Below are 24,840 nucleotides of genomic sequence, written 5' to 3'. Positions count from 1 at the left end.
TGTGACCAAAATCCCAAGCAATAAAACACTGTAATTTTGTTTCATTTCTCCCCTTCTGGTTTTAAAAGTGACCTGCTATACTTTGTCAGGTATGCTCAGAGCATCTGGCCCTGACACTTTCCTTGTGGCCGCAGATCAGGTGTGCCGTATTTGTGCTGCACTGCTCACGGGCTTCCCTCTCGGCGGCTTACTGATGGTCAGAAGGAGCAAAGGGATCTCCTTCCCGTAGAGGGGCTTCAGAGGCAGAGGCCACAGTAGTATCCATCCACTGAAGCGTGGCTCTTGGCTGGCTTCCGCTAATGGTCCTTCCCTGATCCCATCAAGAGCCGAGTCCCCAAGTTTGTTCTTTTGGTTACTTTTCCTTCTTCCTTTCCTTTTCTTTTCAGTTCTCCTTTGTTTCTTTTCTTCGTTTGATTGTTTTATTTTTTATTTTATTTTATTTTTTTTTTTTTACTGTTTGTCCTTTCAACCAGTCCATTCTTCTCCTGTGTTAACTTTCAGGTTCCCCTTATTATTATAGTGCCACATCCCGGGGCTCCGCACCTCCCACTGCTGCCGCTGCCTATGACCGCCACTAGTTACCATGGAAACCACATGAAACTGCAGGGCGACAGCTTAGGCCTCCACATTGTACCTGTCTGATCACCTCCCTCCATCCCTGGGAAGGGTGAAGAGACCTTCTCCATTCCTCCCCACAGTCCAGTTCCTTCCTCTTCGCCACGAAGGCGCCGGACCAAGCGCTCACCACACGAGACTGAGACCCCCGCCCTCCTCCCTGCCCTCCGCCCCGACCGCTCCCCCACGCGGGAAGAGCCTGCGGCCAAGCGGCTTCTCCTGCGGGAGCCCTCCACCGCGCCTGGGCGAAGCTCAGCCACGCGAAGTCCCCTTGGCTTCCAGGACTTGAGGGGGACTGGGAAGCAATGCAGCTGGCAACCATTGCCTTACAGGACCCCCTTCTTCTGGGAGCGGTAAGGGCCGGGGGAAGCAGGGGAGAACGCCGCTCATGAAACACTGTTCCCCAAAGATACGCTCTTCTGTGGTGGACCCTTCAACATGTGTAACTGTGATGCTCACCCTGTTTCCCAGGACAGAGGGAACAGTCTGGCTAGAGCAGAGATGGCAGTACAGAGACCTGGCCCATCTGGCAATGAAGACAAGGACCAAGTAACTATCTGCACCCCACGAGGGGTTCTCTGTGCACCTCATCCCCACTCTCCAGCATGGCTTCCCCCATAGTTGGCTGCACCTCACGCGTGGTGACTTTGCAGGCCAGAGTTGGGAGGAACCTCACACATACACCCACAATTTCTGTGACACACAATCAGCTCAGACAGGAGGATGGAGCAACATTTACAAACCAACCGACGAAATGAAGAAATATATAAATAGATATATAAATATAACTGTGTTTTTATGCTTTGTCATGAAGGTCTGTAAAAAGGAAAAAAAAAAAGAACAAATCCCCAATTTTCTAAAAAACCCAAGCAAACAAAAACAACAAAAAAACCAAAATAATAATTAAAAAACCCTACAAAAATAAAACTCCAAGTCCCATCCCTCCCCGCCACCTGAATGGCAGACGAGTTCCTCTGACGTTTGATGCTCCTCTTTCACTCTAGGGTTTCGTTTCCTTTCTGTTTTGCACTACAATGGGATGGTGGTATTGGAGAGGATTGGATGCCAGCTCCACCCCCGTCTCCTCCTCCCCCTTTCCCAAATCCTGTCTCTGGGGAGCAGTGTGGACAAGTCACATCTGACAAAGTTACCAAACACATCAGTCGACAAAAAAGCACTCTGAGTCAACAAACGTTTTCCATGTCACTGGTTGGCAAACAAAGAAAACAAGCCCAGCTGCGCTCTAACTGCGCTGTGTGGTGGAAAGTGTGGGGCTTCATGTGGGCCCATCTGATTGCCCTCTGGACAGCTGAGACTGAGATGGACAAATTCAGGATTGGTTGGGATTATTGCTTGGTTCCCTAGCCCTTAGCCGCCGCTCCTTTTACCTTAACCCCTGTACCCGTGACGACTTCAGTTCACCCACATCCCAACTTTTGCAATTTTAGATATGCCCAACACCCATTCTCCAGATCCCCACGGTGGCGGTGACAACAGCCTCATTATCTGTGCCCAACACCTAATTTCCTAACCACTATAGCCTTGCTATATGGGCCCCCTTTGATTCCCAGCCCATCTGCTCATACACCTAATTTATAGGCCTCCATTCAAATCCATATGCCTGCATCCTACCAGCCAGTCCCAACATACAGCCCCACCTTTTCATCTCTTCAATCCTATATTGTGCACCCTAATATTTACCCCTTATCCCAAATGCTCACCTGATGATTCTCTAGGGATTCTCTGCTCTTTTTGGTTCCCAAGTGACTGGCAAACACTGTTCTGCAAAAGGCTATCAATAGAAATGCTTATTACTCCTGTATCGTCAGCAAACTCATAAACTGTTCCTTGCACTGACACTTCCTAAAAAATACTCAAAGAAAACATGAAGGCAGCTATAGCCTGTCCCCAGGGCATCAAGTCTGCCAAAGTAGATCCTTGTTGTTTTAGAGAGGTTTCAGATAAAACTCGTGGGCTACTGTCCATGGACAAAGACAGGATTGAGAATCAAACCCCCGAAGGGCATAAAAGTGAACAGCGGAGCAACCTGTACAGCCAACATTATGTATAAAATCCAAAGTTCCCAGCCTCAGAGGAGATGTGGTTGTGGACTCGGTATTCTGTCTCCAAGTTTAACTTGTATGTATGAAATCCATCATCAGTAAACAGCTGTGTTGATCCCAAAGGCCCCTTTCACCTAACACTTTTAGCCCTTGCATAGCTCTAGCTGATTATAGGTCTGTGTCTTCTTTAACGGGATGCCCAAATGATAAGGGTATTGGGGGGGGGACGTTTACATAGAAGATATAGAGCTAAAATCTGTTCCTGTACAGAATAAAATCAAAGAGGTTACTCCTGATCTATTAAAAGTGTTACTCCGCACGTCTTGCCTCTGAGTAACCTGCTGCAAATAGCAGAGTTGTTACACTGTCACCGAGACCAGAATTTGGCCCATTATCTCATCTTATTCTATATAGGAAGAAAATTCTGAGTAATTTCTAAAAATTTACTTTCGCCATTCCTTCTGTTTTCTTCCACAGACACCAGATAGATGCTGGACCCTGTTACTAAAGTCTCCCTTTTAGTCTCTCAGTACAGCCTTTGCTCTACTTGTGCACCACCCAGTTTCACTCAGCAGGTGGTCGGGGCAGAGGCAGTAAGTCCCAGGACCAGCAAGGAGAACCTCCTGAGGAGGCTAGAGAAAAGGAGACTGTCACGCCTCACACTTGGCAACCTGCAGCCCAGGGGCCACTTCGAGAGAAGCTAGCAGCTCAGAAATGTTTATTTTTATAATGGTGTTTCACTAAACTTGAGACACGAGCTAGAGTATGAAAGCAGAATTTGGTTGGCTCACTCATGGCTGGCTTGATTTGACCCTCGGAGGGCCAAATCCATTGTTGGTGTAACTCCACTGATAAAAGAGGATTTCCACCAGGCATTGGATTGGTCTGGAAAGTTCATACGTATGGCATGTAGTTTGACCAGGAAAATTAAAAGGAAAGCAGAATTATGCAAAGGACTGGGCAGTCTAATCCTCTTCCACCACCATCTGTAGACCCCCATGCGAATGTACTGAATTACATTTGCCAAAGAGTTTCTTGTGTTGGTTGTTTTGATTTACAGTCGGTGGATGCATTGTAAAGCAGTATTATAGCTAAAGTCTAGTAGCTGACATGGGGATTTATGTGGTGATATTATGCAGAAGAAAACCATCAATATTCATATAGATTCCATTAGACTGGACTATGCAGGAAACGCAAAAATTCTACCAATTATTTAATATTATGTTATTTGCAAAAACAATTGCTGCTTTGTAGGAAGATAATGTGTGTAATGTGAAGGCAATTCCTCTTGTATATAAGTTCATCTCCATCTTCATCATGGTAGTTATTAAAACAGCCTCGTCTCATCCTGTAGATAAGGAACACGCTGTCTGTACTGTGCAAGTCTCGTTGTGCTCACTGAAAACAAAACAATGTGTTCAATAAAGCACAGCACAAATCCAGAACCTGAGGGAACAGCCAAACCTTGGAAGGACCCCTTCCCCAACAGGCCAACAGTTGCTTTGTTATAGGTGGATTTTTTTTTCATCTTTCTTTAAAAAGTTTTACAGGAAAAAATGAAAGAGCATTGGAGGAAGAAATCACTATGCAAAATCCAGTAAAGTCTATGACTCACATCTCTCTCCTCCATTCTGCTGTCTCTTCCCCTTCTCCCATTTCTTTCTCACACCCTCCTTCCATTCCATTTCTATCTCTATTATTCTTCATTCCCAATGCACTTTTCTATCCAGAGAGGGAACAGCATTACTGATCTGGGAACTCAAATTCCCCAGTTCTCCTCGTGGCTCTAGAGAACCTTTGTCAAGTCCAATTTCCCCCTATGCCTCAATTCCAATCTTCTGTAAAATGGGGATAACAATAGTTCCTAGTTCACAGGGGGATTGTGCAGCTGAATTAATTGGCACCGGCTCAGTGCTTTGAGATCCTGGAATGAAAATTCTATCAAAGTGCTAAGTATTATTCTGAATAATAATGAATGTTTCCGTTACATTTATCTCTTTTCCTTTTTCTCACAAATCATTCTTCGTTTCTTTATTCTTCTTCTTTAGCTCTCCCTTCACTTCTTTCTTCTCCTATCATTCTTAGCTCTGCTGCTACTTTTTGGTTTATCTAATGCACCAAGAAGAAATGTTGTGTGACTGGATCTCCTTCTGTCACCATTTTTTTGCAGGGGAGGAATCTTGTGAGTTCTCAAATGCCATGCTTCGCTGGAAGCAACAGGGACCATGGCATTTAAAACTGGGCAGCACTTTCAAGTCCTGTTCTCTGAAGCTCCCATGTCCTTTTGGCCCAGTGGGATGTGGGGCAAGAAGGAGGGAGGTTTGCACAGGGCAGATGCATTAAAGCTGACACCCTTGTGACCTGTAAATCTGTTGGGGAGGGTTGGTGGCAATGGGCCCTGCAGTGGAAACAGGGAGAAATCTGCATGCTTTCTGACCCATTGGTAGCGATGATTCAAATTCAGAGTAAGACTTAGAATTAATCACAACATGAATGTGAGGATGTTAAACAAACAACAAAAGGAAAACAAAAAACCCTGCACCTCTTTCTCCTCTTAAGTATATAATTATATACACACATAAACATTTTCCTAAAGGGATTTTTGGTTTGCTGAACTGTTGGAAAAACCCCACCCTTTTGTCCTTAAGGAAGAGCACCCCTCTGGGAAAAGAAGTAAGAATCATAGCTGCCCCCTTTGGCACTGACAGAATGAGGGCTTCTGAGGGACCCCACAAATACCACAGTGTGCTCCTTGGCTGGGCCCAGGACGGTGGCAAACTTGCAAAGCAGGAGGAGGGACCAAACAATGACAATTACAGAACTGACGACAAATCCAATTGTAAGCAGCTCTGCTGATGCTCTCCAGGCTAAGCTAGATGTGAGAGCGTGGAGGGGAGGGGGCCAGTGCCAGGTGCAGGGTCATATCCATTCTAGGCTGCTGCAGCCACTCTTGGCTTTTCCTCATCGCTTCAGTTCTGTTTGACTCTTTTCTTTTCTCTTTTTGTGCACATGAGAAATAAAAACAATTTTTTTTTTGTATGTCATTTTTGTGGCTTCTGGCTTGTTTCTCTTTCCCTCTCCTTCTCTCTCCCCCTCAGCGGTTCTCTCTCCAGTGGATTCCCCTTGAGGTCTCCAGGATGTGACATTTGTTGCACCTCGCACCCTTCAGGCACCATGTAAACAACACTATGATTGCTAACAACCACCACACCGTGTGATGGAAGGCACTGCACATGCTTGCAACACCCTACAGTGCAATCCAGCCTCTGAGCCCCCACCAGCCACCACCCTGCTCCTGTTCATTGCCAGCAGGACTCCTTCTTCTATTGATCTCACTCAATCGACTCCCAATGATCCATAACACATCAGGTGTCCCCAGGTAGCTCAGAAAATCAAAATGCTGTTGTGTAGCCACAACATCAGAAAGATGTGGGGTAACCCAGAGTCCCCTTCCCCTCTACGCCTGTTTCCTCATAGCCCCAACTGGGGATGAGCAACACCTGCTCAGCGTGCCTCTAGGAGGATTTTAAGTCTTCCAGAATCAGCCCTGACGCTCCATCAGGGCACTGTGGGGGCTGTGTGAGAGGTCTTAGCGCAGGAAGGGTGGCTGACAGCTCTCAGGTCTTACCCCCACTTCTCTGCTACCCCGGTTTTAGTTTCATGAGAGGAATTCTGTTAGCCTGATGTTTTATTATAGCTTGCTCTCTCTTAATCTCTATCTGTCTTGGTCAACCGGGGGGGGGGCAAAACCAAATGCAAAGTCATTAATAACCCATTCTCCAAGCTATTTATCGTCCGCCTAATGAAGAGCTAGGCATTATATTAAGGTATGCTATAAACATACCAAATACTGAGGTATTCACTCAATTTTTCCTCAGTCAAGCATTAATTCTCCAGGAAGTCAGATGCAGTTTAAGGTCATAGAGGCGGAGTAAAAATGTAGCAAGGAGTCAGGCTAGGCTAAATCAATTTTGCTCCTACAATTTTTAGTCATCTAAAAATATTTTCACAACAGCTCATGAAAGCCAGTGGGCCACATTTTCTGCTGGTGCATGTGTATCTTAAGGAAAGCCTGTGCAGAAATGCTGTCATGAAATCGAATGCTTTCATGAAGCTTTTGATTGTCAAAGAGTTAGAACATTTCCTTTTGTTTCAGTTTATATTTTTCCCTTGCAGTATTAATAGAATGGGCTGAAAATCCTCCAACAGAGCATTTTCCATAAGTGAAAGTCAATTTGTTGAAATCCAAACAGTCTGTAAAAGCAATTCAGTTTCCACAACACTGCAGCAAAACTGCCTGGCAACTATCTTGAAGTCAGAGACCCCAGGTTTCCAGGGTCTGCAGCCTGTGAGACAGACAGGCCTGGGATGTGATGCAGGGATAGGCTTGCACTTAAAATTGGAACAAAACTGGATTCCAAAATTCTGAAATCTTTTATGCATCAGATTTATCTTTCGCGACCGAAGTTTAGGTGATAAGAATCAAACAGTGGATTAATAGATGAGATCCTGGATGTCAAACTGCCTGGAATCAAAGGAAATTACTGATGTACATTCACTGTCAGAGGTGAAAGACAGGCTAAGAATCAACAGACTGATGCGCCGGCAGAAAGCAAAATGGATTTTCAAAATTCATCCTGGTAAAATAATCTTAGAAGAAAGATTTAGAAGCTAGCATGATCATCTCATTTGTATCACACTTGATACAGCCCAAAGAACTGCGCCCTGACATTCCTGCATAAGTCTCCGTAACTGATAGTTGAACTATAGCAAAACTTTTGCAACTTCCAAGAACTTCTATATCTTGCAAAAAGAAATACTTGCATGAAAGAGCTATTTCTACCATTCCAACTAGTATTATGTTCCTTTAATCCTGCATAATCAATGGGAGTTTTCAGTGTGAAAATGTTGAGTGATAAAACTAAAAAGAGCACCACAGTCTGGCTCCTAATGAGGAAAATGATATTGTAAGAGATTATGCAATACTAAGTAAAGAAATCCTCTTTATAATTACTCTGACAAGAAAAATAAAGAAAAGCTTGAACATTCTGAGATGATGACAACCTTCTTTAAAAATAAATACGTTCTTTAATGAGGTGTAGGCAAGGAAAGATAATACACATCTGAAGGTATTAATCGAGGTAGTGGATGAATTTCCTGGACATACAATCAGTACTGAAAAACTGTAAGGACCTGGGGAATGGCAAAAATGGAAGAACAACAAACATGGCACCAATGCTTTAAAGGAAAAAATTGATCCTGAAAACTATCATCTAGTAAATCTACACAATGATATTTGTATCCAAAGGAAAATACTTTAAAATATTAAGGGAAGGATCAGCTCACTAAACAAGTAGCGGTTAATGAAGATATGCATAGTAAACAGTCTGTACATAAATTATTGTCTGCTTTAGAAAAAAAGCTTGGAATATCCTCAGGACAGTTCATTTATATGATTCAGGAGCCGTCTGCAGTGAAGCAAAGGAAGTTTGTTAGAGCCTGTATTGCTAGCCTCTTATACTTGAAAATCATGAACCAAGTACACACAAAAATCACAAGATTGACTGGAAATCATGTAATTGGTATATAACACCAGTTACCATTTTGTATATATGTATATTTAGATATACATGTATATAAAATAGAAACAAAAGAACTTTTATTTGACTTCTAATTTTAGTGTTCTCAAGATGTCTATAGCTACATTATTAATTGTGCCTCTTCCACTGCAAGAGTCAGAAATTCACTTCTTTTAGCGAAAAGTGAGCATCTCGCCACATCACAGGGACCCTGTGGTCTAGTGCTTTAGGAAGCAGCTCAAATGTCACAAGACCTGGAAATGGCCCTGTAACTCCTGGCAAGGCTGACAGAGCTGGTCTGATACCAAAGCCTGTCAAAGACTTGGTTTTTTTTCCTGCCTTCTGCTGTGTGACATTTTGGTGGAAGCTGCCCATCCAAAGCATGTTTGATCATTTCTGGTTCAAAATTCTACCTGCAAATTCATTCCATAGCAGCTGCTTGGAGAGGACCTTTCTCCACTGCCCCTTATCCCCACAGCAGGAGAATCCCCCTTGTCAACCCTGGCTGCTTCTTGCAACCCCTGCCTCCTGACACCTCTTTTGCCCTTTCCTTCAAGATCACTTTCAGCGTTTTGCCAGTTCTCCTGCCCCAGGCATGTTGTCCCTTGGCATTGCCCCTCGTGGAAAACATGGATTCTCTGTAACCCCCCTTCCTTGTTCTTGGCCCCCTTCCCTCTCAGGTATAAACCCTCCCATGTTCCTTGTTGTACACACTAGGGAGACCGTCCTGCACCCCACGCTCCCTGCTCAGGCAATATTGGCTTCTCCACACACCCCTTTTCCCACACACATTCACCCCCCCACACCTTCTCTATCCTTACTGTTTGCTGCTGCTTTCCACAGTTCCCTTTACTACTCTGATAGGAACACCAGGTTTCCAGACAGAGGCAACATTCATCTTTACTACAGGCAGCCTAACTTTCTGCTGCCAGAGTTTGTAAGTAAATGCTGACCAGCTGAAACTGAAACTGCCTGTGGCTTCCATCCCTGGGAGAAAAACTGTTAGGGACTGTGCAGGGAGAAAATTAGAAGGGCCAAAGCTGAGCTAGAGCTCAATCTGGCTGCTGCTGTAAAAGACAACAAAAAATACTTCTTCAAATACATTAGCAGCAAAAGGAGAGCTAAGGAGAATCTCCAGCCCCTAGTAGACGGGGGAGGGAACACAGTGACCAAGGATGAGGAAAAGGCTGAGGTACTTAATGCCGCCTTCGCCTCAGTCATTAATAGCAGGGCCAATTGTTCTCTGGGTACCCAGCCCCCTGAGTTGGAAGATAGGGACGGCGACCAGAATGGAGCCCCCATAATCCAGGGGGAAATGGTTAGTGACCTGCTACACCACTTAGACACTCACAAGTCTATGGGGCCTGATGAGATCCACCCGAGAGTACTGAAGGAACTGGCAGATGTGCTCACCAAGCCCCTTTCCATCATTTACCAGCAGTCCTGGCTAACTGGGGAGGTCCCAGTTGACTGGAGATTAGCAAATGTGACACCCATCTTCAAGAAGGGCCGGAAGGAGGATCCGGGGAACTACAGGCCTGTCAGCCTGACCTCAGTACTGAGGAAGCTGATGGAGCAGATCATCCGGAGTGCCATCACATGGCTTGTAGAGGATAACCAAGGGATCAAGCCCAGCCAGCATGGGTTCAGGAAAGGCAGGTCCTGCTTGACCAACCTGATCTCCTTCTACGACAAGGTGACCCACTTAGTGGATGAGGGAAAGGCTGTGGATGTTGTCTACCTAGACTTCAGTAAAGCCTTTGACACAGTTTCCCATAATGTTCTCCTGGAGAAAGTGGCTGCTCATGGCTTGGATGGGCGTACTCTTCGCTGGGTTAAGAACTGGCTGGATGGCCGGGCCCAAAGAGTGGTGGTGAATGGAGTTAAATCCAGTTGGCGGCCGGTCACAAGCCGTGTTCCCCAGGGCTCTGTGTTAGGGCCAGTTCTGTTTGATATCTTTATCAATGATCTGGACGACGGGATTGAGTGCACCCTCAGTAAGTTTGCAGATGACACCAAGTTGTGCGGGAGTGTTGATCTGCTTGAGGGTAGGAAGGCTCTACAGAGGGACCTGGACAGGCTGGATCGATGGGCCGAGGTCAATGGTATGGGGTTCAACAAGGCCAAGTGCCAGGTCCTGCACTTGGGCCACAACAACCCCATGCAATGCTACAGGCTTGGGGAAGAGTGGCTGGAAAGCTGCCCGGTGGAAAAGGACCTGGGTGTGTTGGTTGACAGCCGTCTGAATATGAGCCAGCATGTGCCCAGGTGGCCAAGAAGGCCAATGGCATCCTGGCTTGTATCAGAACTAGTGTGGCCAGCAGGACTAGGGAAGTGATCGTGCCCCTGTACTCGGCACTGGTGAGGCCGCACCTCGAATACTGTGTTCAGTTTTGGGCCCTTCACTACAAGAGAGACATTGAGGTGCTGGAGCGTGTCCAGAGAAGGGCAACGAAGCTGGTGAAGGGTCTGGAGAACAAGTCTGATGAGGAGCGGCTGAGGGAACTGGGGTTGTTTAGCCTGGAGAAAAGGAGGCTGAGGGGAGACCTTATTGCTCTCTACAACCACCTGAAAGGAGGTCTCTTCTCCCAGGTAACAAGTGATAGGACAAGAGGAAATGGCCTTAAGTTGCACCAGGGGAGGTTTAGACTGGATATTAGGAAATTTTACTTCACTGAAAGGGTTATCAAGCATTGGAACAGGCTGCCCAGGGAAGTGGTTGAGTCGCCATCTCTGGAAGTATTTAAAAGACATTTGGATGAGGTGCTTAGGGACATGGTATAGTGGTGGTCTTGGTAGTGTTAGGTTTACGGTTGGACTTGATGATCTTAAAGGTCTTTTCCAACCTAAACGATTCTGTGATTCTGTGACTCTGTCTTGATGCAATGCAACGCATGGCCGCGGTTTCACCAAGAACTATGCACTACTCTTTGCTGAAGGATAAGCTTTCTGTTACGAAACATAAGAAAAATGGCTTTACTTCTAAATTGTCTCCTTTCAAAACATATTATTTGCATCAGAATTACTCTAGTTTTGCCCCTGTGCCTGTTCAAAAGGAGACGAATCATTCTGTTTTAAAGAGACACACCGACAATGAAATATTACAAACATAATGACTTTCAGCCTGAGACCAATTTCAAACACACCCTGTTGCACACTTATGGAAGGAAGACAAACAAAACCTACACAGAAACCCCAAAAGGTATAAGACTGAACAGCATGAAATTTCACACAGATATAGTACCTCTTTGTACAGAAGAAAGAAGCATTTTTCCTCCATGTCAGCCTCCGTCAGAATGCAGTTTTAACTACAGGCCTACATTTGCCACCTCCTTAATATGCCAGCAATGGTTAGTTATAGCACCTAGCTAAGAAGGCAGCTTCCACGTATGCACTTTTCAGACTCATATATGAAAGTCAAATCATCATTAACAAGCAAATCAATCCAAAGCCCCTTATTTTCATGCCCCTTTCTCTAACATCAAGACCAGTAGTTTTTAACTTACGTTTTTAAAATCTCTAGTTTATTTTTAAGGAAACTGCTTTTAATGTAACTGGGAAAAGTGAGCTTATGGACCTAGATGCACTATACTGACAGCTATTCTTCTACTGATTGTTTTTTGTTCTTACTGTTTGCTAATTGAAAAAGATTGAAAATCACTTCTCTAGATACGCTTCAAATCTCTGAGCATGACATAAAATCCAGGAATCCAAATTTCTACCAAGCAATGTCTAGCTAACAGTTAGCTGTCTAACCCATCGGGAAAGTTTATATATCCTATCCCCCTGTTAAAGCTGAGTAGAAATAGGATAATAGCTTGCTAACGCTATCAGCTGAGACAACCTTTTATCTCAAGCAGACACGGTCCACACTCAGAAGTCCCAGACAGGCTCTGCACAGAATCATTCTTCTTAGATGTCATGGATTGCCTGTTTTAAATTGAAAAGTCCTAGAGAAAAATATAGCGGTAAAAGAATTGAGCCAAGGCTGCAAAGCTGGGTACCCAAAAGTTAGCAAGTGCCATGATACAGGAAGACCGGACAGAACTGTGCAGGCAATGTGCCAAAGAGAACAGGAGAGAAATTAAATGAACTTGTCATACTTCTTGCTCTCTAACTTTGTAGAGTCTATTAGTAACACAGGGTAAGATTATCACAAGAGGTTTGCACCACCATGAACAGAAACCCCTCGTACACTCCCACTCGCTGTGCATTGGTCTCCCCTACCACCCACCTTTGTCCAGCGATCCATTTACATCGTGCAAGTGTAATATGCTAGTAGGTTAAATTTGCTAATAAACCAGGATGTGAGCATGTTATACCTACTTAGTATTCAGTTTGCTCTTTTATAAATGATTTGGTAGAGAATCAGGCCCTCCTCTCTAGCTGACTCTCATCTGATTCTAATTCAATTTCTCTGCCTATTGTTTATTTCACCGCTCCCCTGTGAAGTGTCAAATGCTGATGTTCTGTCAGCCTAGAACTGTCGTTTATATTTGTCATTCAGTCCTTGTTAAAAAATAAAACAGGACTGCGCCTGCCTTGGCGCGCTCTGCCTGGGAATTCCCTGTGGTAAAATTAGTCCATTTAGATGGAAAGTTTTGTGTCACTCCCCTGTCTAAATTGGCAGATCTGGCTCTTTTGCAAAAACCAATAAACTGTGAACCTTGATGCATCTGTCAATCAAACTCATCTTTCGTGAGCAAAGCCAGATGACAACAAAAGCTGGGCAGGCTCCTCCGATTGGTTCTTCTCATTTAGGCATATCAGGAGGCACCTGTCACTCCTCTGGCTCAGCATCGTGCTCAGAGGGACTCCATTCACGGGGAGATGAAGCCTTATTGGGGGCTGGGTTGGGGCTGGGATGGGAAAGGAGGAAGGGGGAGTTTACCCTCCTCACTTTCAATACAATCTGCAGCTTGGCTCTTTCCTCACAGCTCTGGTGAGAGGCAAGGAACTGGCATCACCTTTTGTTTTGGACATGTTTTTTTCACATCTTAAGTGAAAGCTTTCATTTCTTAAACCGTGTAGGTTTTCTGGTGGCTAGTAGCGGTAAATGTGACATGCTACATCCCTGGGGCTCTGGGGACTGAGCCACGATACCACAGAGGAGAGAGGGGACGTATTCCAAACCCTTTTCCAAAGCTGCTGTGTGCACCCTGCGTATCTGGTCACCCACTGAGGAGAAGCAGAGAGGGTATTTCTACCTCTCTGCTAGGAAAGGAGGGGATCGCAGCCTGACTGAACAAGGCCTTGCATGTCAAGGGAAGCATTTTTTATAAAGGCGTAAAAGAGGAAGAAAAATGGCAGCAAAGAGCAATAGCTAACATCATGGTGCTTGAGAGGAGCTGGGGCACTTAGGAGCTGATGATACCTGTGGGAATGATCCCCAGAGAGATCAGACTTCAGGGGACATCTCAACTTGTCCAGTTTTCACTGGAAAATTCTGAACTCTGCTGTCTGCCCCAAAGAAGGGTGCCAAATTTTTATTAATTTTTTTTTGCATTCAAAAAGAGAATTTAACCTAATTTTCAAAGTGTAATCATTTGCATATTTGCATTAGGTTGCCACTAAACCATTCAACCAAACTTGTTCTTCCACAGAGCTGCTGCTTGATGATGGATTTATGTCGCCTCTTAAGCACCCCATCACAAACCTCATCTCAGGCACCTGTATTTTCTCTTTCTACTTTGTTTTGCTCGGAACAGTTCTGCCATCATATGTCACTTATATTGTTTGCAGGTATCAATGTAATTGTCTTGGCAGTGCAGTAGCCAGCCAGTTCTCTCAAAACCAGAATATGGTACATGACTAATTCTCACAGTTGCCTCACAAGTCTTATGAAAGGTTCATGCTTTTGCTCCAGTTACAGGATATATGATATAAGATGAAAATCTCAGCCTTTCTAAAACAGTTGTGAGTTCATTTGGTTCTACTGTCCAGTTTCAATTACAGGCTCAAAAAGACAAGACAAAGAGCTGAAAAACAAACAGCAAAAAAGCTCTTTATGACATTTAAGCTCATGTCATTATTCTTGCAGGTGGAGGAAAGCAATTATTGCTTACTGAGTGTTTGAGACTTGCCAAACTGGGCATACAAAGTACTGATTTTCATGTGAGAGATGAATCTGGTAAAACATTGACCAGATGATGCTAGTTAGCATTCATATACACGTTTGCTGGGCTACACATATAAGGTCAAAATACAAACTGTACATCCTTGTTGGGGATCTTGAAAAGACTGCTAAAAGATTGCTTGTAGCAGGCAGCTTAAGGGGTGCTGAATGAGTACACAATGTAGCATAGCCACAGGCTACAGTCACAGAAAGAAACATTACAGTCCCTATGTATTGTGATTATGAACCATATTACAACATCACCTAGAGATACCGAGACAATGACTCTCTGCGTTACGTACTGTACGAAGTAAGACATCATGCCTGTCCTGACCAACCTACTTACTATTAGACAAAATAGAGAAGGGAAGCAAGTCATTCAACGCTGCTCACCTGATCATTGACAGAAAGGGAATGACACACAAATCTCACCAGCCATGCCAGCACGCTGGATCCTCCTGCCTTTTATGCAGGTATGAATAAAAGCAAAGGGGGCCACCACCAATTAGCCCTAGCAGAAGGATGCTGGGAAGCAATCACGTTCTGGGAACAGACAAGAGGTGGCTGCTCAAACCCACCTCACTGACGTACTTCAAAAGGTTTGCCAGATCCTTGAGAAAGTAAATGAAAGAAAAGATAAAGAATCTTCAACACCGGTTTTCTACCTGCTGCATCCTTTTCTAGCAGGGGAATACATACACGTAATGTAAAGAATGTCTAAGCAAATGAGTTGGAAAATGCTGTGACAAAATAGAAGAGAAACTTCAGGATGTTACATAGTGGAAAGAAAGTGCTAACAGATAGCTCACAGAAGCACACCGATAGCCCAAAGAACTGCCATGAAGCTATTAATACAGGGAGACGCTTGGCCAAGATTCCCAAAAGCAGCTCTCTAACATATAACCCATATTCAGGGATCTAACCAAACACCACAACTTTCCCAAATCACCGACAGCCCAGCACTTTCCCAGTTCATGAGCATCTGTGCTTGTTGTAGGTGCACCCAGGAGCAGAGTGAGATTTCCTTCCATGATTTATTCTCATCCCAGTACTCTACTTTGAGGATTCACTGGCCAGTAACCATAAGAAATTGGCCAGTATTCTGAACTGTATAATCTTTTGTTATTCAGTTTCACCTTAGTTAGAATATTCCAAAGGCTAAGTTTCTACAGTTGTGACCAGCTCCTCAAAAGGGTCCAAATGTGAGCTAGGCATGTAAATTTGTACAGCTCAGTATTTTTACTAGAAGACTTTGAGGAGTGTTTGGGACACTCAGCTGTACATTACACACTGAGCTTTTCCGAAAATTTTTGTAACAACAGTTTCTAAAGATCCCTGAAAATCTATCAATCGCTTTTTCTGTGTCTGATCAGACCTGAACTTTAATTAATGAATTTATTTTTAACTTGTCCTTCTTAGAAAATTCTCTTCTCTAAGTTCATTAGGAATAATCTTCCCCTGTTCTTCTACCAGCTAGATATTCACCATCCGACTTCTTTTTAAGTTTTACTATAAATCAGAAGGGACTTAAATTATACCCTCTGCTCCAACTATTTCATTGTGCTCCCCCTTCTGTCTATATCAGGTGATCACTCTCACTAGATTAAGGTTATTACTGTCTGTAGCAGGAATTCTCTTACTGCTTTGTGTTTGCACAGTAGGTAACACAGCGGGCCCACACCAGAAATCTCAAAGGGCTACCACAAAATAAACTGTAAACAGCAAAATATTTTTTTGGGAAGGCCACAAAGTACCATTCCTGGGAAGCATCCTGGTGATGTTGAACATTTCTTCTCCTTGGAGACAACTTCTCTGCCATTACTGACGTCCCAGAAAATCCTGCTCTGGGTCAAGGTGCCACACGAGAAGTTCCCACCAAAAGGAGGGGGGAGAGAGTGGAAACAACACTAAAGGGAATTCAGGACAGTCTTTGATTCTGGAAACCTGGCACGGTCTTTATTGATATCTCCAATATTGTCCTGTGTGGCTCTCTATTTTTATCTTTGAGTATGGATTGCCTGTTTTGACCCATTATTGTTTGTTTATTCATGTGGTTTACCTCTTCATATGTATTTTGCTTGGCTGATACAGCAAAAAATCAGTAACATTTTGATTTGCTCTGAGACCTGTTTGCCTTCGCAAACTGAGACTGAGCGCAGATATCACCTGTTCTCTCAGAAGAGAGGAAGATGCCAGAACATTTGGGACTCATGGTGAAGGATATGGCAGGGGAAGGCAGATGCTTATGTGGTTATATCACAGGGCTGGGCTTCATTTTTGTGTTCCATTCAAAGGTGACTGGGAGGAAAGGAGGCAAGGCTTTTGGAGCCCTTCCTTCTGAGTCATACATCAGCAAAGGTACTAGATTTGTGTCATCTCTGAACTACAAGGACTTTGTACAATACATATCTGCGTACTATAACAGTGAGCATCAGAGCCCATGTTAAATGGTGAACCAAAAGCCTCAAAAGGCATCTGGAATCTTACTACTGAGTTTGGTTTATGCTCCAGAACAGCAGAAGGGTTCTCATGCTCTTGATTTGCCAAAACAGACACTTCTCAGTTTGAAATTCCCCATGCTGCTAACAGAGGAGATATATACTGACAAAAATCATACAGCTGCAAACTTTCTTAGGCTCCTCCTCCTCAAATATAAGTGTTGTGATTGCAGGTCCTCTCACTTTGTCCCATTAACCCAATTTCAAAGTGACAAAAGTGTGGTGAATCTGTAAGCCACCTGATCATCTGGTTTGCTTAGCAAAGATGGAGAATGTTTTTCCTGACACTGTTTCTCTCTAGGCACCCAAAACTAGCCAGTGGTCTGTCTAACAGGGTTTGCTCCTAAACTGATCAACCTTGAAAAGAAATGGCGGGATTCTAGTTTTGGTTAGCAGAGCCAAAATAATAACAACTATTGTTTCTGCATCTGTCCCCATTGTATTATATTTTTTCCCCCCATGTGAGCTTTTCTCAGCCATCTCTTACTCAAATGCTGAACACGTTACCTAGATACAGCCCAGACTGAAGAGGCCAAAGAGAGAAGAAGATAGTCATTAGAAGGAGAGATGGAAACAGTCTGAAAACAAAAGCACTAGTTATCACCTTTTTGTGAACATGATCCATACCTCCTCCATGGAGGATTTCATGTTCCTGGAATAAACATGGTGCGAAAGAGCTCCTTCATTCTACTCTCTAAGCTGCCAAAATAGTAGACTAATACTCATAGTAGTTTCTGCTGTGAATTCCAGCATGACTCCAGTGTTTGAAAATACACGATACTGATAGCAAACAACTTGTTTATGCAATCAATTATGGTCCTCAACTCGAGCAATGAGATTTTACCTTTCTGTCCAAGGTCACTACCTTTTCTCAGTCCTACAGCTAGATGGATGTTTATCTACATTGAGGTTAAGTCCCTCAGACTCATTGGAGAGCTCCTATCTAGCTCAGTTAATGCTACAGTATTGGTATGACAAGTTACTTGTGCCATACTAAAGACAGAGATCAACTCTGCTAATGTCAGTGAGAATTTGTCAGTTCTGCTCATGACTGAGTATCCACTTGGCTGGAAGGTTAGTCCCCTGAATTTCCTTTTAGCCATAGATAGAGTTGGTTAAAGACAAATTGCTATGCAGACTAGTGCCATCTCTAGCAACATATCAAGGTCTCCTGCTTCTCTCCCAAGATCAGGCACTGGTGTTGTGTCTTAGAACACCTCTGTTAGGATCTTTAGGAGCAACAGACTTCCCACAGCTTCAGCTGGAATCACGAGCACGCAGAAGGCACTCAGGGATCTTCAAGTGACCACAATAATTCTTCCTTACAAGTCTCACATGACTACAAAAAGCTCTTGTTTCTGATCAGGCCACCCACAACTTTCTGTAAACTTCCATTCCAGATTAATCACTACATAACAAGGCAAAGTGATTATCATCACTGTTATTTTCTCCACCAAGGATACAAGAAACTTTATCAAGTTCTTCTGGACTCCAGGCAGAAATCTTAGCTGAACCATTCACTCAAAGATCCTTCCAAATTCAAATCCCTTTAATGTCTTCAGGAATTTTCTGTTCTGTTCCACAATTATGCCATTTTCTTACCTTTATCTGTGCTCCTTGTGGTCTGTTGCTGTGCTGCTCAGGGCATTCTTTGACCTCTGCATCCCCTGGTGTCAGGAAGACTCTTAATTGGAATTCATCAAAATGGTTCCTGAAGACTCCCCAGAAGGCAAGCCAGAGGCTTCCTTAGCAGAACCGGACCCTGCAGGTCACAAGAACACAAGAAAAATATGACACTTGTGATTACATTAGCAAGCAGCAAATTCAAAGCTGATTAAAATTTTTCCCCAGCAGTTTGTATTTTGACCAACTGAATTGGTAACCACAGGAAGTTACCAAGATTCCAGAAAAGACTGGACAGTTTTATAGATTAAAAAAAATATCCAGAGTTATGAGCTTTCAACAAGCATTCTGGAAAGATATGAACATTTCTGGGATTAAGCCAACCTGCAGATTACTTGAGCTCCCAACAAACTGCAGATGCTTCCTATGTCTGCCCATTGCACAGTTCTTCTGCCTTCCTCTTAAGAATCTGTTGAGACTCCTGCTAGAGACGGTAGACCAGACAAAACATGAGCCTGGCCTAGTCTTACAAATCCTATACTCCTAAATCCACAGATTTAGCCTTAAAAGCGAGGAAACTCAGCGTGCAACTCTGGCCTACATTTCTAATCATAGCCACTGCTGCAGGAGCTGCATATTGAATAATTTTTAAGTCATCTGTCTTGCCATCTTAGCTAGCTACCTATTGTATTCTGGTTAGTTCTAAATGCAACCTGCTTGGAGCTTATTTTGGTCCATTTTGTCTCCACTATTTTATGCAGACTTCAGTTTTGAATCATTGCCTTTCCAAACACAAGAGTCTTTTAATCTCTATTTCATAATACAGAAAGATTTGTGTTGTTTCAGGTTTTACTCTCTCTTTTTAATTTTTAGGGATAATTTTTTTATAAAAATGTTGGTGTTCCTGTCCCAAAGGTTCAGTGACATAAGTGAAAATACGCCCATTTACTCCATTAATGTGTCCTATGCCATCTTCACCTGAGTGGCTCAGGACAGTCTGATCATAACCATTTTTCTCAGAAGCTTGATTTGCCTTCTGTATCCACCACTGTCAATCAGAAGTCTGAAGTCAAAAGAGTTACACTCATGTAAACAGTGTGTAAGTGAAACTGGAATCAGGCATTGACTTTTAAGATAGCTGTTTTCAAGTTCATTGCCACAGCTACCCCAGAGGAGACTCCTAGTGCACTGTGATCATCTTGTCTGGCCTCTGATATGAGATACCCATAGGGCTGCTTTGAATTAATTCCTGCTGCGGGTCCAATAGCTGGGGTTGAGCTAGGGGAATCTGTTTCTGAGGAACATTTGCTACCAAGTATAAACGTTCGAGTGCTGGAAAATACAGTGAACCCTAGCTAAAATATTTTGACAGGTGATTACCTGCACTGTTGGAAATACGCACATTATTTCTGGTTGAATTTACCTACTATCAACTTAGAGCTGCTGGAGCTTGTCAGATCTTTGTATACTATGCTGCAGAGCCTTTGCTACCAAACTGTATGCTCTTCATTTTGGTTCATATTTATAAAATGTAATATTACTAATCTTGTTTTTAGTGAGGAAAAAAACCTGCTTTACAAATAACCTGTATTTAGGCTTCATATCTCTGTGTGGAGGCCCTCTTTATAAAATAACACTCAACTCCTATACGAGCACCTTCTCATTAGCAGTCAACGATGTTTCTGTTCTATGGGATTGTAACCCACCAGGTTCTCCCTTCACAGATACCCCCAATTCAGACTGGTCCTTCCCAAGCACCACATACATCTCCCAAGTTTTCTGATTAAGCTCTGCCTGTTTGCATGAGTTCTATGCAGAAAAATCACTGCTCAGTTATTATTGCCACCATTGTCAATTTGTATATGTTAGTTCCTATACCTATTTTTGTTTGTTGTCCTAAACTACAACAAAGAGCAGGTCCTCACCCCAAACAACTTACACTTTAGGATCCCACATTAAAAATTGGTACACTCATGTTTCCTCCTTAAACCCACTATCTCAAGTCACAACTGTTATTCGTGATCCACACATCTCTAATGGGAGTATTTCTAGGTTTGATCACCTGCACTACAGATGAATCTCAGCTTTATTTACCTGAGTAACTACAACGGAAACCTGTTACAAAAGCCTTGAGAAGGAGCTGCCTGCACCATTTCCTTGGAGTGATCATACCAAGAGAAGGAAAATAAAAGTGTTGGAAAATAAATCTTCGCTCTACCCAGTATGCCTTTACATGGCTGTCTTTTCCTGTACGCTTGCTCTTAGTGCAGTAACTTTAACTGGCTTTCTAATTGGCAGGAAACTTGAAGCCCCTACAAAAAGTCTCTCTCTCAAATCCTCTGCAGTTTGACTGTGCCAACTCCCTGCTTCCTACATCTCCTCACCCTACCTGCTCCATTTTAGCACTCTAGAAGATCTGATGCTCAAATGTTCTCAGGAAGGATGCAGGCTAGAGGTTCGACCCAACCCAGGATAAAAACAACAACGTAAAGACAACCATAAACAAGCAGTCAGTCTCCTCAATGCTCAGTTGCACCATTTTTACCAGATGAGAACTGTATTTGCATTTGGATTATATCTGACTGAACAAAATAAGAGAGAGACCATCTACCACCACACCACTCATGTTTCACCACCCCAAGTTTGGGCTTGCCACTCCAATTCAGTTCTGTCTCCAGGCTGTTTATGATACAGGCACTCATTTTGTCAGCTGGATTGATGAAACCTTTAGTCCCAAGTCAAAGATGATGACTCAACGCTGGTAAACTGAGCCACAGTACTCTGAGAAACAAAGGCAGGTCCCACCAGCCTGCAGCTAAAGGCTCCGGATGGCAATTTCAGAAACGCTGAGCTCTGACTTAATGCTGCTCCCAGTGAGATCAGCAGGAAAGCTACTGGTAACTCTTCCACTGATCTCAGCATTGAGTATTTTGGAACATCCCACTCGCAGTGTAGGGAAGGCTGGGGGAGGAGACAGAGGTGAAGATGACACTAATGGAGCCTATCCTCTGCACGTGCATGCAACCAACGCTTCACAGACGTACCTCCCTCTGATCAAGTCTTTAGTACACCTCTTTAGGTCACTCAAAGATTCCTAGAAAATACATAATTTAAAAAATCTATTTAATCTTTATTTAAATACTTTTGTTTCATCCAAGTTGAATTTCTTTCTGGCTTTGGTTGGTTTTAACATTATCCATGCTGTAGCACATGCATGTGTACACATACCCGCACTTCTGCATTAAGAAGCTGTGAAGCCAAAGGGACTAAAATGATCATCTAGATTGTGCTGACTAGAAACTGAATCCATAAGCCAGAGTCACAACATTTTAATGACAATGTAATTGCAATGTAATTTTAATTATATTGGGAGGTCCCTCATTGTCCCTGTCTTGGACAATGTGAAATGATGTAACCTGAGATTGTCAAAGGCACATATGGGACCAGGCACCCCTTTCTGACCCATACTGAGGGGCAACTGGGAATCCTCAGTCACGATGTTGTTTTGGAAGATGTGATTCCTTCTTGGATGTCCCTGACTAGTAGGCACAATGGCAGATACCAACACATTGCGAGGTGCTGGACACCACTCAGTACCTACTGAAATAGTATTTGGGAATGTGTCAGCATTTTGAGGGTTAACCAGATTTGTCTCTAGCTTCCCACTCACTTTGGTATGAGGGAGAAGTAGAGATGTGGGCATTACATGTGAAGGCTTCTGGCTGAGCCCTAGAGATACCACACAACAACTACTAGCTTTTACTGTTGGGGGTTTTTTTCTTGTTTTTTTTTTCTTTTTTTTTCCCTCAGTCCATGGTGCAAATTGTGGAAAAGCAGCATCCTGACTCCCGTCATGAGACAAGTGGCACTCCCTTCCTCCCCCCTTCTTCTCCCCATCCCTCATGTGCATCATCCATCACGCTGAGTTGGACTGGAGGGAGCCAAAGAGGAACAGAATTTTTCCTCTCTCTTTCATTTTATTTTTTTAAACAATCTCTTCCTCCACCTCCACTTTCTTTTACTCCTCCTCTTCTTCATCCTCCCACCCACCCCCACCCTGTCCATCTCCCCTCATCCCACTCACACACCACTCCCCCCCTTTACCGGTATCCAACACTGTCAACCCAAACACATGATAAATTGCCCTGTCAACAGAATTCATTCAGGGACCAATTAATTCCACAGAAATGAACCAGGAGCCATCAGTTGCTGAAAAACTCCAAGTGCAGGGAGCGAGGAAGCTAGCTTTGTGAGTGAGAGAGAGAGAGAGAGAGAGAGGCTTGGGAAGTTAGTCTGACAGAAATTGGTCATTTAATGCTTAAGTGCACCGTAGACAGCCCTGTCATAGCAGCCGGCATGGCAAAAACTCCCCCAGTGCTTTATTTATTAATTATGTGGAGCAGCACGAGGGTCACTTCACTGTCTCGATACAGACTCATCAACTTTACTTCTTGTCACTGGAAGAGATCCCACAGCATGTGGGATAGAGGGCCAGGCCTTATCCTGGCTCTGTCTCCTGCCATCCTGACACAATATAGGCTAGAAGCAAGTTTGCAAGAGCACCACCTGTGCCCTCAGCGAGAGTGGGCAGCGGTGGGCAGGGACACAAGAACAGTCAGAAGTGGGAGGCAAACCATTATCCTGCTGCTGCCCAGCTCTGGAGCAGAGGTAGTGGGAGCCTGGAGATTTCATCTGCAAAGCTTCCTCATTATCCTCCTTCAAATTCTCCTTAGCCATGATGCCTGCAAAAATCTGACAGCAGTTAGGCTGCTGATGTATTATGAGTACTGCCTATCCTGCTGATCAATAGCGTCTCATTGCTCCTTACTGTATTCCCTCAGCTGTCCATACTAGCCGTTGCTTCTTGACTCATACTTGTAAGCTCTCTGAGGGCAGGACCATCTTTCTCTAGCATGCGAGTACAACACCAGTTAAAGCCAGATTCCGATCTCTGAGAAGTGCTCCTCAAATGGTAGTAACAGAAATAATAATAACAAAAACAATTCTATTCTTTTACAGAATCACAGAAAATAAGGCTGGCGTTGACCTTAGATGATCGTCAAGACCATGCCTCTGCCAAAGCAGGATCAACCATCGTTAAAGTACTTCTAAACCTTTTTGTCTACCCTGTTTTTAAGAACAACAATGAAGGTTACACAACCTCCCTAAGCCATCCACCCCAGTGCTCCACTACCCCACTCCCCCCTCCACCCTGCTGTGGCTTTAAGATTTGAAAACTGTCACTTCCCTTACAGAAAACATCAAGCCAGGCCCTGAGATATATCTCCACCTTTAAACAAGAGACAGAAATATGTCTCTACCATATGGCAGAGATTTACAAATGATGCATGGGCTGCTTTTCACATTCTCTTGTCTGGTTGGAAAGCAATGGGATGCATTCTGGTTTAATCCAATATAACAAGTATTTTCCAATTGGGTCAGTAGAACCAAAACTTCATCCTCCATATAAAAGCTGAAGAACGCAAAGAAATCCTGGGAGTGGTCATATTGCACTGACACTGCAGAGTTGAGGCCTCCCACTAGCAACTCTGCTGATGTTGATGCTGAAGTGGCCTACTGACGAAGAAACATCTCTTACTCTGCACATGATTACTGGTGTCCAGTGAAGAACTGCAGTGTCGGAACACTTCCAGTCCACACATTATTTACTCTGGTGCCTGGAGACACGGAGCTATACTTCAAAGTTTTGGATTCCTGGTCTGGATGTTCCCAGCCTTTGGGACTGTTCAAATATGGGGCTTAAGTGCCTTTCTTCTGCATATATCTCTCTAAATACACACCTGTCCCCCCTATTATCAGCACAATAGGGACACATGAACTACAGCAGAAGACTGACTTGGTGAATCACTGCAGTTCTATCTTGGCAAAAAGCTGTTGCCTTTTTGCCTCTCCTAGCCCCACCACAGTCTGCTTTAAAGAGGCAAGAAATCCTTGCCCTGCCTATCACAGTACACAGAGAGGAGAACAGACCTAGCTGTTCAAATAGATCCTCCAGCACATCAGATGGCACATTAGGTTTAGTTTAACACCACGAGCTACAAAATGTATCCTCCTGATTTGGAGCTACCAGTCAGATCCTTCCAAAGCTTGGAGAACACCTTGGAGGGATATCCTAGACTGCTTCCTTGCACCCATCCCTACCCCAGAGGCAACCTTCCAAGATCACAACTCCACAACTGCCTTATAGCACCACAGGCCAGCTGACAAACTGGAATAACTGTGCCAGTTTCCTTAAAAGAGAGATGTTTTACACAAGCCAGGGGGAGATAGCTATTCTGTCCTCAAGACCCAACAATATCTCTAAAGAGCATATCTTGAACAACAAA

At 43.8% G+C, this 24,840-nt stretch overlaps 1 protein-coding gene and 1 long non-coding RNA gene across 6 annotated transcripts in view; one reads left to right on the top strand and one right to left on the bottom strand.

The window, feature by feature from the left end:
* The window catches only part of PAX2 (paired box 2), an 85,814-nt gene extending 84,180 nt beyond the window's left edge, over positions 1-1,634 (top strand). For 3 of the 5 annotated variants that reach the window (XM_072869909.1, XM_072869908.1, XM_072869907.1), the window contains one exon: positions 502-1,634. In XM_072869909.1, coding sequence (XP_072726010.1) covers positions 502-578 — 77 coding nt within the window. In that variant the 3' untranslated portion in view covers positions 579-1,634. The remainder of the gene's footprint in view (positions 1-501) is intronic. The other 2 variants (XM_072869905.1, XM_072869906.1) reach the window with 1 other exon arrangement.
* LOC140655407 (uncharacterized) overlaps positions 1-24,840 on the bottom strand; it is a 191,965-nt gene that overhangs the window by 74,256 nt on the left and 92,869 nt on the right. Inside the window, exon 3 of the long non-coding RNA XR_012043769.1 lies at positions 18,473-18,632. This is a non-coding gene — a long non-coding RNA (uncharacterized lncRNA). The remainder of the gene's footprint in view (positions 1-18,472; positions 18,633-24,840) is intronic.

The sequence above is a fragment of the Ciconia boyciana genome, chromosome 8 (assembly GCF_034638445.1).
Source record: "Ciconia boyciana chromosome 8, ASM3463844v1, whole genome shotgun sequence".
NCBI classification, from domain to species: domain Eukaryota; kingdom Metazoa; phylum Chordata; class Aves; order Ciconiiformes; family Ciconiidae; genus Ciconia; species Ciconia boyciana.
This window is presented reverse-complemented; position numbering and strand designations above follow the sequence as displayed.